This window comes from Nerophis lumbriciformis, linkage group LG16, assembly GCF_033978685.3.
Source record: "Nerophis lumbriciformis linkage group LG16, RoL_Nlum_v2.1, whole genome shotgun sequence".
Lineage (NCBI taxonomy): Eukaryota > Metazoa > Chordata > Actinopteri > Syngnathiformes > Syngnathidae > Nerophis > Nerophis lumbriciformis.
This window is the reverse complement of record NC_084563.2, coordinates 30,256,456-30,271,685: the sequence shown is the minus strand read 5'-3', so window position 1 is coordinate 30,271,685 and position 15,230 is coordinate 30,256,456. Positions and strand designations below refer to the sequence as shown.

Genomic DNA, 15,230 nt, shown 5'->3' with positions numbered 1-15,230 from the left:
AAGCTCATGACCATAGGTGAGGATGGGAACGTAGATCGACCGGTAAATTGAAAGCTTTGCCTTTCGGCTCAGCTCCTTCTTCACCACAACGGATCGATACAGCGTCCGCATTACTGAAGACGCCGCACCGATCTGCCTGTCGATCTCACGATCCACTCTTCCATCACTCGTGAACAAGACTCCGAGGTACTTGAACTCCTCCACTTGGGGCAAGATCTCCTCCCCAACCAGGATATTGCACTCCACCCTTTTCCGGGCGAGAACCATGGACTCGGACTTGGAGGTGCTGATTCTCATCCCAGTCGCTTCACACTCTGCTGTGAACCGATCCAGTGAGAGCTGAAGATCCTGGCCAGATGAAGCCATCAGGACCACATCATCTGCAAAAAGCAGAGACCTAATCCTGCAGCCACCAAACCAGATCCCCTCAACGCCTTGACTGCGCCTAGCAATTCTGTCCATAAAAGTTATGAACAGAATCGGTGACAAAGGGCAGCCTTGGCGGAGTCCAACCCTCACTGGAAACGTGTCCGACTTACTGCCGGCAATGCGGACCAAGCTCTGGCACTGAGCATACAGGGAGCGGACTGCCACAATCAGACAGTCCGATACCCCATACTCTCTGAGCACTCCCCACAGGACTTCCCGAGGGACACGGTCGAATGCCTTCTCCAAGTCCACAAAACACATGTAGACTGGTTGGGCAAACTCCCATGCACCCTCAAGGACCCTGCCGAGAGTATAGAGCTGGTCCACAGTTCCACCACCAGGACATAAGTAACAAACAGCATAATAACAACATAGCTGTAAACCTGGCTTCACCTAAGGAAGGCACACGTGACATACACAAAGCCTAACCAGGCAGATTTGAATTGTTGTTTTGGGCAGTAGACGGGATCTTTGATCTAAGACACAACTTACATTTAACTGAAATGTTATTTTCTTTGTGCTCGACAAAAGAAAAGAAGTGAGAATATCTCATACTTGCCAACCCTCCCGAATTTCAGTGCCTCTCCCCGGGAGAACCATTCTCCCCAATTTCTCCCGATTTCCAGCCGGACTTAAGGCACGCCTCCTCCAGGTCCGTGCGGACCTGTGTGAGGACAGCCTGTCGTCACGTCCGCTTGATCTGTGGTTACTTTTTGGTTGGCCAACGGTTTACGTTGTATTGCGCACCCCCCTCCCCTCTCCTCCCCCCACCCACACCCAGACACAAGAGATTCAGAAGGACGACACTGCAGTGCTCTAATAAAACATACTCAGATCTTCTGTTTCTAGCCGATACTACATAAAAAAACGCAGTAACGCATCATGTAGTAACGATAACTGAGTTACTGAATATAAAAAATAACGCGTTAGATTACTAGTTACCGCCGAAACTAACGCCGTTACAGTAACGCGTTACAAAGTAACGCATTAGTCCCAACACTGCTCAAAAGGGACTTACGTTGGGCTATACCAGGGGTCGGCAACCCGCGGCTCCGGAGCCGCATGCGGCTCTTTGATCACTCTGATGCGGCTCAGCAGCTTACTTGCTGAACCCCCCAATTTTCCCGTGAGACTTCCGGATTTCAGTGCCTCTCGCAGAAAATTCCCGGGATTCATATTCACCGATTTTGGCGCTCTCTACAATCTGTATTAACAGCGTGCCAGCCCAACACTTGTTATACAATATACATCTTCTGCTTGCACACGTATGTGACAGCAAGGCATACTTTGTCAACAGCCACACAGGTTACACTGACGGAGACCATATAAAACAACTTTAACACTCTTACTAATAATGCGCCACACTTTGAACCAAAACCAAACAAGAATGACAAACACATTTCGGGAGAACATCTGCACCTTAACACAACATAAACACAACAGAACAAACACCCAGAATCCCATGCAGCCCTGACTCTTCCGGGCTACATTATACACCCCTGCTACCACCAAACCCCGCCCCCACCCCAACCCTGCTCCCTCACACATCAAACCCCCCCCCCCCCCCCCCCCCCGTCCTCTGTGCGTCGGTTGAGGTGGGCGGGGTTTGGTAGCGGGGGTGTATAATGTATCCCGGAAGAGTTAGGGCTGCATGGGATTCTGGGTATTTGTCCTGTTGTGTTTATGTTGTGTTTCTGTGCAGATGTTCTCCCGAAATGTGTTTGTCATTCTTGTTTGGTGTGGGTTCACAGTGTGGCGCATTATTAGTAAGAGTGTTATAGTTTTTTTTTATACCGCCACCGTCAGTGTAACCTGTGTGGTTGTTGAGCAAGTATGCCTTGCTGTCACCTACGTGAGCAAGCGGAAACACCATACAACGTGTGGCTGATCAGGCACGCTGGTTGTAGTGGGTGCTGTTTGCTGTACCATCACGGCACGCATGACGCTGACAAGCGCCATTCATTTAAAACCCGCGTGCCGCACCAGCTTTCAAAGTCCATATAAAGGTGTGGGCAGCGTGTCTGAGACCCCTGGTTTATACATAGCACAATGCATAAAGAAAACTTTGTATGTAGTGTTATTTCATTTAAAATTTCAAAAAAGTTTTGCGGCTCCCATTGTTTTCTATAATCTGCGAAACTGGTCAAAATGGCTCTTTGACTGGTAAAGGTTGCCGACCCCTGGGCTATACCATCAATTTCATATTCGGGCTGACGCCTTGAGGGAGAGACACTCCAAGTAATTGTCATGTGGGAGTGTGATTGGGATAGAATCGTTAAGACAGATCTGGTGGTACAGGCTTTTCTGACATCTTACAAAAAACCAACACGCATTAATCCGCGTAATTCATTATTTGGTGGTCAGACAAATGCGATAAAACTCCATTATGCAGTTGACAATGGCGAGAAAATCCGTTACTTTAATTTTACCTGCCTGTATCCATTTGTTCAATCACCAAAGAATACCCGGTTGGTCATCCTCTGGTAATTCACCGCGATTTTGACAAAATAAATTAGTATTTTGGGGTTGTTAAATGCATTTAGATTCCACCTAGAGGCCTCTATCATCCCATTCTGCCTTAACACTCTCAGGGTAAACTTATGTTTCCTTTGTGCCGCACATGCGTTGATCAAACAATGCAGACAAGCGGGTGCAAGCATAACGATGATGAGAGAGCCTTGCATGGTGAATGGGTGTCTTTTGAGCTTCAAAAAGCTCTGGAGAAAGGGCATGGCATCATATCAATACACCAAGTCATGCATTTCCAAAAAAGGACAAAATCACTGTTTACAGACTGTTAAAGGGGAACATTATCACAATTTCAGAATGGTTACAACCATTAAAAATCAGTTCCCAGTGGCTTATTATATTTTTCGAAGTTTTTTTCAAAATTTTACCCATCACGCAATATCCCTAAAAAAAGCTTCAAAGTCCCTGATTTTAACCATCGTTATAAACGCCCGTCCATTTTCCTGTGACGTCACATAGTGAAGCCAACACAAACAAACATGGCGGAAAGAACAGCAAGCTATAGCGACATTAGCTCGGATTCAAACTCGGATTTCAGCGGCTTAAACGATTCAACAGATTACGCATGTATTGAAACGGATGGTTGTAGTGTGGAGGCAGGTAGCGAAAACGAAATTGAATAAGAAACTGAAGCTATTGAGCCATATCGGTTTGAACCGTATGCAAGCGAAACCGACGAAAACGACACGACAGCCAGCGACACGGGAGAAAGCGAGGACGAATTCGGCAATCGCCTTCTAACCAACGATTGGTATGTGTTTGTTTGGCATTAAAGGAAACTAACAACTATGAACTAGGTTTACAGCATATGAAATACATTTGGCAACAACATGCACTTTGAGAGTGCAGACAGCCCAATTTTCATCAATTAATATATTCTGTAGACATACCCTCATCCGTGCTCTTTTCCTGAAAGCTGATCTGTCCAGTTTTGGAGTTGATGTCAGCAGGCCAGGGAAGCTAGGGTCGATAGGGGGTTTAGCTCGCTCGTCTGCGGGAACAAACTGCCGCCATTGCTTGCCGTGCTAGCGAGGCCCTTTGTCCCTGAATTGCTCACACACTCCGGCAGATTCAATGGGGGTCTGGCGGCAGATTTCTTTGACTTTATCGTTGGAAATGCATCTGCTTTGAGTGTCGCAGGATATCCACACATTCTTCCCATCTCTGTCGTAGCATAGCTTTCGTCGGTAAAGTGTGCTGACAAACGTCCAATTTCTTGCCACTTTCGCATCTTTGGGCCACTGGTGCAACTTGAATCCGTCCCTGTTCGTGTTGTTACACCCTCCGACAACACACCGACGAGGCATGATGTCTCCAAGGTACGGAAAACTGTCGAAAAAACAGAAAATAACAGAGCTGATTTGACTCGGTGTTTGAGAAAATGGCGGATTGCTTCCCGATGTGACGTCACGTTGTGACGTCATCGCTCCGAGAGCGAATATTAGAAAGGCGTTTAATTCGCCAAAATTCACCCATTTAGAGTTCGGAAATCGGTTAAAAAAATATATGGTCTTTTTTTCTGCAACATCAAGGTATATATTGACGCTTACATAGGTCTGGTGGTAATGTTCCCCTTTAAAACATGTCTGAAAGCAAAACAGGAAGCCGGCGGGTATCCTCCACATGTAAAAACCGAGCAAGACCAGCAAAAATGCATACAAGAGTACTATGAAAAAGAGGGAATCAAGTTGAACCCTGAAAAAATAAAGGTCAACAAAGCAATCAGAAGCTGCAATAAACTACTTTTAAACTCACTTTGGGGTAGGTTCAGTTTGTGAACTAATCACAGAGCCCAAGCGATTCACTCAGCTAATGTTTAGTGATCTTTACGATGTCTGGCAGTCCTGTTTCATTTCGCAGGATATAGCAATGGTCCAATGGAGGCAGGCCTGTGGGCAGCCTTGTCGTGTTAATGTGTTTGTAGGCGCCATGACAACAGCATACACTCGAATGGAGCTCTATAATCTCCTCGATAAGTCAGGGGAAAGAGTCCTGTACTTTGACACAGACAGTGTTATCTTCTATACAATATCAGGGGAGTGGGAGCCGCCACTCGACCCCTTCCTTGGTGGATTGATGATGTTGACGATTTCCTGACAGAATTTGTCTCTACCGGTCCTAAATGTTATGCGTTTCGAACCAAAAAGGGTCAGACACAGCTCAAATGTAAAGGTGTTACATTAAACCACAAAAATGCAACGATTGTTACTTTTGATTGATTGAAAGGATTACTCCATTCATTTGTCTCCACGCAGCATGACTACCTGATCACAGAATGCGACACAATTAAACGTGATAAAAAGAAATTCCATCTATAAAATCCTCTCTCGGACCATCAGTACAGAGAACTAAAGAGGAAAAGGAGGGTGATCATATTTATTGTTGACAAAAAAGTAAATCTGTCTAAAAAGAAACTGGAGGATTTATTTTCCGGCTTCTGGGTGCGGCACTACCTTTCATTACAAGTTTGATAACAGGCGGATAGAAAACATGGAACGTACACAAAAAATGTATTTGGTACCTGATCATCAACTTAAATCTTACATGCAGCAGCAGCAGATGGAGCATGGAAATACTTCACTATGTGAAAGTGTGCAAAATGAACTAGACAAAGAAATGATTGAGATGTTGTCCAATAACAGTATAGATGTGTACGAGAAGGCAAACATAGATACTTGGCTGTGGTTAAGCAAGGTGAGCGTGAAAAAGCTCACATAACGCTCTGTCTACCCGAATCAAATGCAGATACTTTATGTACCGTTGTTAAAAGATACGGTTGTGGAGAATGTTTTAAGACACATACATAAAAAGTCTTCAATATCGTGGAATAGACAGGGTGAAGTGATGATTTACGGCAAAGTGGTCAAAGGTTCTCACATTTATGATTTGTTAAAAAATGTTACTGCGTCTTATAATGTTCGTGAAGAATCCAGACCTATTGGCTGGAATGACTTTTTAAAGTCGCTTGCAGGTTTAAACATTCCTCTATCATCTGTACCTAATTCTCAAGTACGTCGAGCAATAGCCGAATATAAGAGTGGCGAACGCATGGGCTAGAGCAGTGTTTTTCAACCTTTTTTGAGCCAAGGCACATTTTTTGCATTGAAAAAATGCAGAGGCACACTCAGTTGACAGTAAAAAGTCGTCGTCGCAATTGTTGGATATGACTTTAAAGCATAACCAAGCATGCATCACTATAGCTCTTGTCTCAAAGCAGGTGTACTGTCACCACCTGTCACATCACACCCTGACTTATTTGTTTTTTTTTGCTGTTTTCCTGTGTGTAGTGTTTTACTTCTTGTCTTGCGCTCCTATTTTGGTGGCTTTTTCTCTTTTTTTTGGTATTTTCTTGTAGTATCTGCTTTATTTTAGCAATCAAGAATATTTTAGTTGTCTTTATCCGTTTTTGTGGGGACATTGTTGATTGTCATGTCATGTTCCGATGTACATTGTGGACGCCGTATTTGCTCCACAGTAAGTCTTTGCTGTTGTCCAGCATTCTGTTTTTGTTTACTTTGTAGCCAGTTCAGTTTTAGTTTCGTTCTGCACAGCCTTCCCTAAGCTTCAATGCCTTTTCTTAGGGGCACTCACCTTTTGTTTATTTTTGGTTTAAGCATTAGATACCTTTTTACCTTCACGCTGCCTCCCGCTGTTTCCGACATCTACAAAGCAATTAGCTACCTGCTGATATGGAAGAGTATTACACGGTTGCTATGCCGAGCTCTAGACAGCACCGACACTCAACAACAACACATCATTTGCAGACTATAATTACTGCTTTGCAAAAAATATTTTTACCCCAAATAGGTGAAATTAGATCATCTCCCACGGCACACCAGACTGTATCTCACGGCACACTAGTGTGCCGCGGTACAGTGGTTGAAAAACACTGGGTTAAAGGACTAAAAACTTCAAATAAGATAAAGCGGTTACATTTCTAACTATAATATGGTCAATGTTAAACATGTAAACATTTTCTGAATTGTCGTTTCTTTATTTGACTTTTTCCCGTGCATTTTCTTTCTAAAGTTTAATTTGATAGTATTTGATCATTTTTTGTAGAAATGTCACCAAAAATGAAATACATTAACTTTGAGTAGACAGTGTGATTTTCGTTTTTATTTTGACATGTTTTTTTTGTTGTTGTTGTTTTTTTATCCATTATTACTCACTTCTTTTCCTAATCTTTTATTTTTCTAAAATGTTATTTTCTTCTGTATTTTGTTGTTAAAAATATTGTAAATATTTAGGTCGCCTTTAGTACGTGCGTATGTGCGAAATTATACCAGCTGCTACAATTTATTCTACATTTTTGAATTTTAATGAAACTTGTCCGTTGTTGATTGAATTAATGTTTTTGTACTAAAATAAAAGCAGATACACCGGTATACAATTTGTAAATTAAGTTTATTTAACATTTGCACATTGAATACTATCAAAGGAATATTCATGGGAGTTTGCACATGTATACAATCTTTTAACAAACTGACATACCATAGCATCATTACAAAACAAATCACTTGTTTACTTACTCATTACTTTATTAAAGGTGTTACCTTTTTGTATATTGATTTTAAAAAAATACAATGCTGTCCGCATGTTGTGGCAAAATTGCTTTGCATCAGTCTTCCAGAGTAAATAATTGTATCGCAATTTCTTTTAAAGAAATTGTTCAATTTCTTTAGCGAATGTTTCTGGAGGGTTTCCAAAACTGTCAAAAAAGAATCGTATCTTGTTTTTTCAAATATAAATGGCTACCCAATGCTCTCCAGGTAGATGAGAAGGATCTGTGTTGACTACAAGCATGCTGGGGTATCTGTCAACTCTTTCTCGGGCCAGGTAATCACATGGTAAAACACCCAAAAAGTCCAAATTGTTCTGTTTTCTTCAGAGCACACTGGTTATTTCCATAGTGTTCATCCTAATAATGATAATTAAGTAAAACCTGACGCTTGTGTGAAACTTGGATCAGGCCGTCAAACACAGAGTAGCAGATCAAATTCACAGTGCGTGGGAGCGGTGTTCTAAATCTGACTTCCAGTTTGACATTTCCTGATTTGATTAGTGAGATATTTCCTGATGTACCACAATAGGGTTCCAGATTAAAACAAAACAGAGTATATCCGTTGCCAAAATCAGAGCGTGATATTGCAAGGGGTCTATCAATGGCGACCAGTAGTCTTTACCAAATGATCATATTCGCTGACATACTGTCCCCTCTGGAAATATGGCTTTAATGGTTTCCTGGGGAACGGTTGACCATCAGCATACATGGACAGGAATTACACATCCTAATTTTCAAAGTTAAAGGGATTGCGTGTGTAGGAACTAGGGGTGTAACGGTACACAAAAATTTCGGTTCGGTACGTACCCCAGTTTAGAGGTCACGGTTCGGTTCATTTTCGGTACAGTAAGAAAACAACAAAATATATATTTTTGGGTTATTTATTTACCAAATTTGCAAAATCTTCTACCAAAAATATTTTTCTTAGTGTAATATTAGATGTGAAGTAATGGGAACCTTGGATAGGTCAATAACTCATAATAACATTGATTTTGATTCAATATTATGTTTTGAGCAATGACAGTTTGAAAGAAAAAAAACCTGCTTTGTTTTATTAGTCAACATTGCAACTTTTCTAAATTACATTCAACCTTTAAGCTTTTTTATTTCACTTTTGTTATGTTTTTGTTTATTTTAATAGTATTTTTAGAATGTGCCGTGGGCCTTTAAAACATTAGCTGTGGGCCACAAAATGGCCTCCGGGGCACACTTTTGACACGCCTGCTATAGATAATAAAAAATTAAATCTGATAAATCTATGGATACAAAGCAGAGCCTGGCGACGCATGCGCGTTTATCATAACTCTCTCTCTCTCTCTCTCTGTCTCTGCCCCTCCCTCACCAATGCTGCTGCAAGCACAATTTGTTTTGTTTTCAACCCCTTCTTAACCCTGAACGTACATTGAAAATACACGCAACCCTAACTCAAAATGCCGGACATTTGAGGCATTTAAGAAACTCCACCTTGACAGCTCCGCAAAAGAGGACATGTCCGTTGAAAAGAGGACGTATGGTCAGGACCTAGCCCGCTAGCTGCTAGCATGCCGTGTGTTGTGCCTCGGTGTGCATTGTTTACACAACGTGCGTTACGCTACTTAATATGTCCGTGTGGAAACTCCTTCGGTACACCTCCGAACCGAACTGGAACCCCTGTACCGTTACACCCCTTGTAGGAACCCATATAACTCTCATTATCAACAAATGTTGATAATGAGACTTTGCAAGTGTTATAAATAAATAAATAAATGGGTTGTACTTGTATAGCGCTTTTCTACCTTCAAGGTACTCAAAGCGCTTTGACACTACTTCCACATTTACCCATTCACACACACATTCACACACTGATGGAGGGAGCTGCCATGCAAGGCGCTAACCAGCACCCATCAGGAGCAAGGGTGAAGTGTCTTGCTCAGGACACAACGGACATGACGAGGTTGGTAGTAGGTGGGGATTGAACCAGGGACCCTCGGGTCGCGCACGGCCATTCTTCCACTGCGCCACGCCGTCCCTTGTTCAGTGTATAGCTTCACCTTTATTAGTTTTAAAGGCAAAATGGTTTTATTCTCCCTCTTTTGTCTCCTTGCCGTTTCCGCTTGTAAGTGCTGTGTGTGTGTGTGTTGACTCACATGTGCCTCAGCTCATATTACCAGCAATGTCACCAAGGTGCTACCCCCCAGAAAGTACCGGTAATTTCAAGGGCAGTATAGTACTTTTTTCAAATGGATTAGTAGCGGTGTACCGTCCAACCCTATTCTGAACTCCGATGTGCAGAACAACCACAGAGGCATTTGACTTCAAGTGTCAATTATAATGTGTGACAGATGTGAGCAGACTCTCTTCAACGCTCCCGGAGAAGCCTTGGCGCTAACAGACGCCGCCCGCCTCTTTCTGTCCTCCGAGAAGGAGAACCGCTCTCTGCAGGCGCCAGGCTTTGACGAGCACCTTCAGGCCGCACTCAACTGCTACAGTTTTGCCATCAAGGTCCTTTTTTTACCTCTCTTTTACGTCACGTAAACAATCAGTGAGGTCATGCAGGTGTTCATGTGCTCCTCAGGTGTATGTGGAGATGAACCAGCCTGTGATGGCAGCCAGTCTTTGTCTAGAGCTGGGGAACGCACTCAAGGTAAAGCTTCAGGAACACCATTTAGAGTAGAGATGGAGCGATTATCTGTATTCGCCTTTTTTTATTTTATTGATTTATTTTACAACTGCATCAGCAGATGCAATAGATACACATATGATACCAGTATTTTAACATCTCTTCCACCTGCCGTGTTGGTCGCTTGTACAGTACGTCTCTTCTGCTTGCCATAAAACTCCCATTTTTTGTCCGGGAAATCCAGTTTTTGTCCTTCTTTTCCGGAGTTTTCACGGTTCCGTTTGTTTTCGCGACTGCAGCGATGGGGTCCGACTAAAGATGTCCGATAATATCGGGCTGCCGATATTATCGGCTGATAAATGCTTTAAAATGTAATATCGGAAATTAGCGGTATCGGCTCGGAAATTATCAGTATCGGTTTCAAAAAGTAAAATGTATGACTTTTTAAAACGCAGCTGTGTACACGGACGTAGGGAGAAGTACAGAGCGCCGATATACCTTAAAGGCACTGCCTTTGCGTGCTGGTCCAATCACATAATGCCTACGGCTTTTCACACACACAAGTGAATCCACGCCTACTTGGTCAACAGCCATACAGGTCACACTGAGGGTGGCCGTATAAACAACTTTAACACTGTTGCAAATATGCACCACACTGTGAACCCACACCAATCAAGAATGACAAACACAACAGAACAAATACCCAGAACCCCTTGCAGCACTAACTCTTCGGGACGTTACAATATGCAAGCCCCCGCTACCCCCTACCCCCCCACCCCACCTCAACCCCGCCCCCGCCAACCCTGCCCACCTCAACCTCCTCATGCTCTCTCAGGGAGAGCATGTCCCAAATTCCAAGCTGCTGTTTTGAGGCATGTTAAAAAAAATAATGCACTTTGTGACTTCAGTAATAAATATGGCAGTGCCATGTTGCCATTTTTTTCCATAACTTGAGTTGATTTATTTTGGAAAACCTTGTTACATTGTTTAATGCATCCAGCGGGGCATCACAACAAAATTAGGCATAATAATGTGTTCATTCCACCACTGTATATATCGGTATCGGTTGATATCGGAATCGGTAATTAAGAGTTGGACAATATCGGATATCGGCAAAAAAGCCATTATCGGACATCTCTAGGTCCGACAGAAAAGATATCTCTGCCAAACATCCAAAACTTGTGTAAATATCTTGGCAAATATGAGATGATTATATAAGTAAAGAAGAGCAGGCAGCAGCTCACACATTCTCATACTTTCTGTAACATCCAGGAAGGAATTATGTCAGCCATCTTGAAAAAATGTCAACTATAATCTACATGAAGGAGCCCACAGTTGTTTTTATTTAAATGACCACAATATTTCAGAGTTCGTCATGAAGAAACCTTACAATGTATTAAATCCATAAAGTGTTATAAAATGGAGTAGATTAGTTATTTTGATGAAGAAAAATGTCATATTTAAAAAAGTTAAAGTACCACTGACAGTCACACACACACTAAGTGTGGTGAAATTACTGTCTGCGTTTGACCCATCCCCTTGTTCCACCCCCTGGGAGGTGAGGGGAGCAGTGAGCAGCAGCGGTGGCCGCGCTCAGAAATCATTTTGGTGACTTAACCCCCAATTCCAACCCTTGATGCTGAGTGCCAAGCAGGGAGGTAATGGCTCCCATTTTTATAGTCTTTGGTATGACTCAAATTTTCCCAGCAGATGTTCCGTATTTTAAATAAAATGTTGATGCTCCTCTTAGACACACATAATGAAGGTGTTTGCTGCTAAATTAAACACAACATCAAACATTATGTCATTACTACCGGTCCCACCTTTCCTACAAAATAATGTAAAAAAACAACTTAAAGTCTTGTCCAGATGTTTACTGACATATACCACCGTAAATTACGAACTATATAAGCAGCTACTTTTTTCCTACACTTTGAACCCTGCGGCTTATGAAACGGTGTGGCTAGTTTATGGAATCGTTTCTGTTCAATCGTTTTCATTAAACCCAAGCGGAAACACTGAAAATGTGTTATTGATTGTGCTATAGCGCCATCTTTTGGACGAGGTCGCTCACTGCAATTATTGCTGGTTGAAAATGTACTTCCTGTTTTAATGCCTTTCAGCCGGAAGTAAAACCGTCTGTAGTGTTTTTGGTCGAAATGATTCGTCATTCACCACTCCAAGCAACGTTTGTAGGTTTTACAATATACAGTCGCGATCAAAAGTTTACATACACTTGTAAAGAACATCATGTCATGGCTGTTTTAAGTTTCGAATACTTTCTACAACTCTTATTTTTTTGTGATAGAGTGGTTGGAGCACATACTTTTTGGTCACAAAAAATATTCATGAAGTTTGCTTCTTTTGTGAATTTATTATGGGTCTACTGAAAATTTGAGCAAATGTGCTGGGTCAAAAGTATACATACAGCAATGTTAATATTTGCTTACATGTCCCTTGGCAAGTTTACCTGCAGTAAGGCGCTTTTGGTAGCCATCCACAAGCTTCTGCTTGAATATTGGACCACTCTTCTTGACAATATTGGTGCAGTTCAGCTAAATGACATGACATGACATGACATGACATGACATGACATGACATGACATGACATGACATGACATGACATGACATGGACTTGTTTCTTCAGCATTGTCCACACCTTTAAGTCAGGACTTTGGGAAGGCCATTCTAAAACCTTCATTCTAGCCTGATTTAGCCATTCCTTTATCACTTTTGACGTGTGTTTGGGGTCATTGTCCTGTTGGAACACCCAACTGCGCCCAAGACCCAACCTCCGGGCTGATGATTTTAGCTTGTCCTGAACAATTTGGAGGTAATCCTCCTTGTTCATTGTCCCATTTACTCTCTGTAAAGCACCAGTTCTATTGGCAGAAAAACAGACCCAGAGCATAATACTACCACCACCATGCTTGGCGGTGGGAATGGTGTTCCTGGGATTAAAGGCCTCACCTTTTCTCCTCCAAACATATTGCTGGGTATTGCGGCCAAACAGCTCCATTTTTGTTTCATCACACCACGGAACTTTCCTCCAGAAGGTCTTATCTTTGTCCATGTGATGTCAGATGAAACAAAAATGGAGCTGTTTGGCCACAATACCCAGCAATATGTTTGGAGGAGAAAAGGTGAGGCCTTTAATCCCAGGGACACCATGCCCACCGTCAAGCATGGTGGTGGTAGTATTATGCTGTGGGCCGGGACAATGAAAAAGGAGGATTACCTCCAAATTCTTCAGGACAACCTAAAATCATCATGTTTTTTGTGACCAACAAGTATGTGCTCCAATCACTCTGTCACAAAAAAATAAGAGTTGTAGAAAGTATTCGAAACTTAAAACAGCCATAACATTATGTTCTTTACAAGTGTATGCAAACTTTTGATCGCGACTGTAACTTAAACAATTCTTACTTAATAAAGCGTCCCATGTGTGATGTCTGTAGGAGTGTTTTCACGCTTATTTCTACGTGCTATCGTAATGTAATGAAGCTAGCGTCGTTAGCATTAGCTAATATGCTAACAGGATTACGAGTGTCTGTGTTAGTATTGTTACCTTCCAATGGCATTCCTTTTGTATTGTTTCACTTTCACAAATTCCTCAGTAAATTCACCAAAATATCACTGTGTTATTGAGTCTGTTTAGCTGATTGGAGAGCTAGCTTACGCAGCTAGTGGGTCCATGACCATGACTTCTATTTTGTTTAATCATCCGTTTTACTGCCCTGTTACAGACACTGTTTGGAAACAATTAAGGTATGTAAATAAAAATTTACAAAATATTTCTGTGTAAATAAATAATATATATATCTGCGGCTTATAGTCCGGTGCGACTAATATATAGGAAATATTTTTTTCTTCTAAATTTAGTGGGTGGGGCTTATATACCGGTGCGCTCTATAGTCCAGAAGAAGTAGTCATGTTTAAATAACTTTTACTGCAAATGAATATCGGCTCCAAATATTGGTTATCGGCCTTTTTGACTACTAATAATCTTATCGGTCGATCCCTACTTTTCAGTTTTTTGTTATGTCTGGATGCGTTCCAATAATTTTGCGGCATCTTCCACAGGAGATGAACCGACCAGGAGAGGCCATCGTTCATTACCAGAGGGCTGCAGAGCTGCAGACACAGATGCCGGTGGAAGCTCTTCTGTCACTGGGAGAAATGGCTTCATGTAAAATTCTCACGCGTGAGTCAAGTGTCTCTGACTCATCTCTGAGCATTCCTGCTTAAAAACATGGCTCTTTGACCTCCTAATACGTGCGCAAGTACAGCTTATGCATTGTAAGGACATCTGTATGTCTTTCAGGCGACTACGACGGTGTGCTGACGGTGTTTACAGAGATGCAGTTGATGTGCCAGGAGAGAGGACTGCAGCTACCGGGCACCAGCACCCCTGTTGGTGAGGCTCATTTGCTTTTCATCTCACAGCCTTGAAATCTCCCCAATCTTTGTGTGAACAAAGGTGAGACGTAATTCTACACAGGCACGTGTGCCTTATTTGTTTCATTTGAAAAGAGGCAAATCCATTACAAATGTATTAAGTTAAAAGGGAACTGCACTTTTTTGGAATTTTGGCTATCAGTCACAATCCCTAAGGCGTTTTGTTCAGGAGAGAACACACAGAAGATAATACAAATAATAACAGAAGAAATGAACAAATTAAAATGATGGTTTGACAAAAACAGACTATCTTTGAATCTCAGTAAAACTAAAAGAATGCTATTTGGTAACCGTAGAAGAGAAAGTCAAACATAAATACAAATAGACGGAATAGAAATTGAAAGAGTAAATTTCTATGTATAATGATTGATGATAATTTGAACTGGAAATCTCATGTTAAAAATATACAACATAAAGTAGCAAGAAACACGTCAATAATGAATAAAGCAAAACATGTTCTAGACCAAAAATCACTTCGTATTCTCTACTGCTCACTAGTGTTACATATCTGACTTATTGTGTAGAAATACGGGAAATAACTACAAAAGTACACTTCATTCATTAACGGTGTTACAAAAAAGATCAGTTATAATAATACATAATGTTGGATATAGAGAACATACAAACCCTTTATTTATTCAATCAAAAATA

At 41.8% G+C, this 15,230-nt stretch overlaps 1 protein-coding gene across 1 annotated transcript in view; it reads left to right on the top strand.

Annotated features, from left to right (window-relative positions):
- The window catches only part of f8a (coagulation factor VIII associated), a 45,567-nt gene that overhangs the window by 11,363 nt on the left and 18,974 nt on the right, over positions 1-15,230 (top strand). The window contains exons 4-7 of the mRNA XM_061976959.2: positions 9,844-10,003; positions 10,077-10,145; positions 14,205-14,325; positions 14,446-14,538. Coding sequence (XP_061832943.2) covers positions 9,844-10,003; positions 10,077-10,145; positions 14,205-14,325; positions 14,446-14,538 — 443 coding nt within the window. The remainder of the gene's footprint in view (positions 1-9,843; positions 10,004-10,076; positions 10,146-14,204; positions 14,326-14,445; positions 14,539-15,230) is intronic.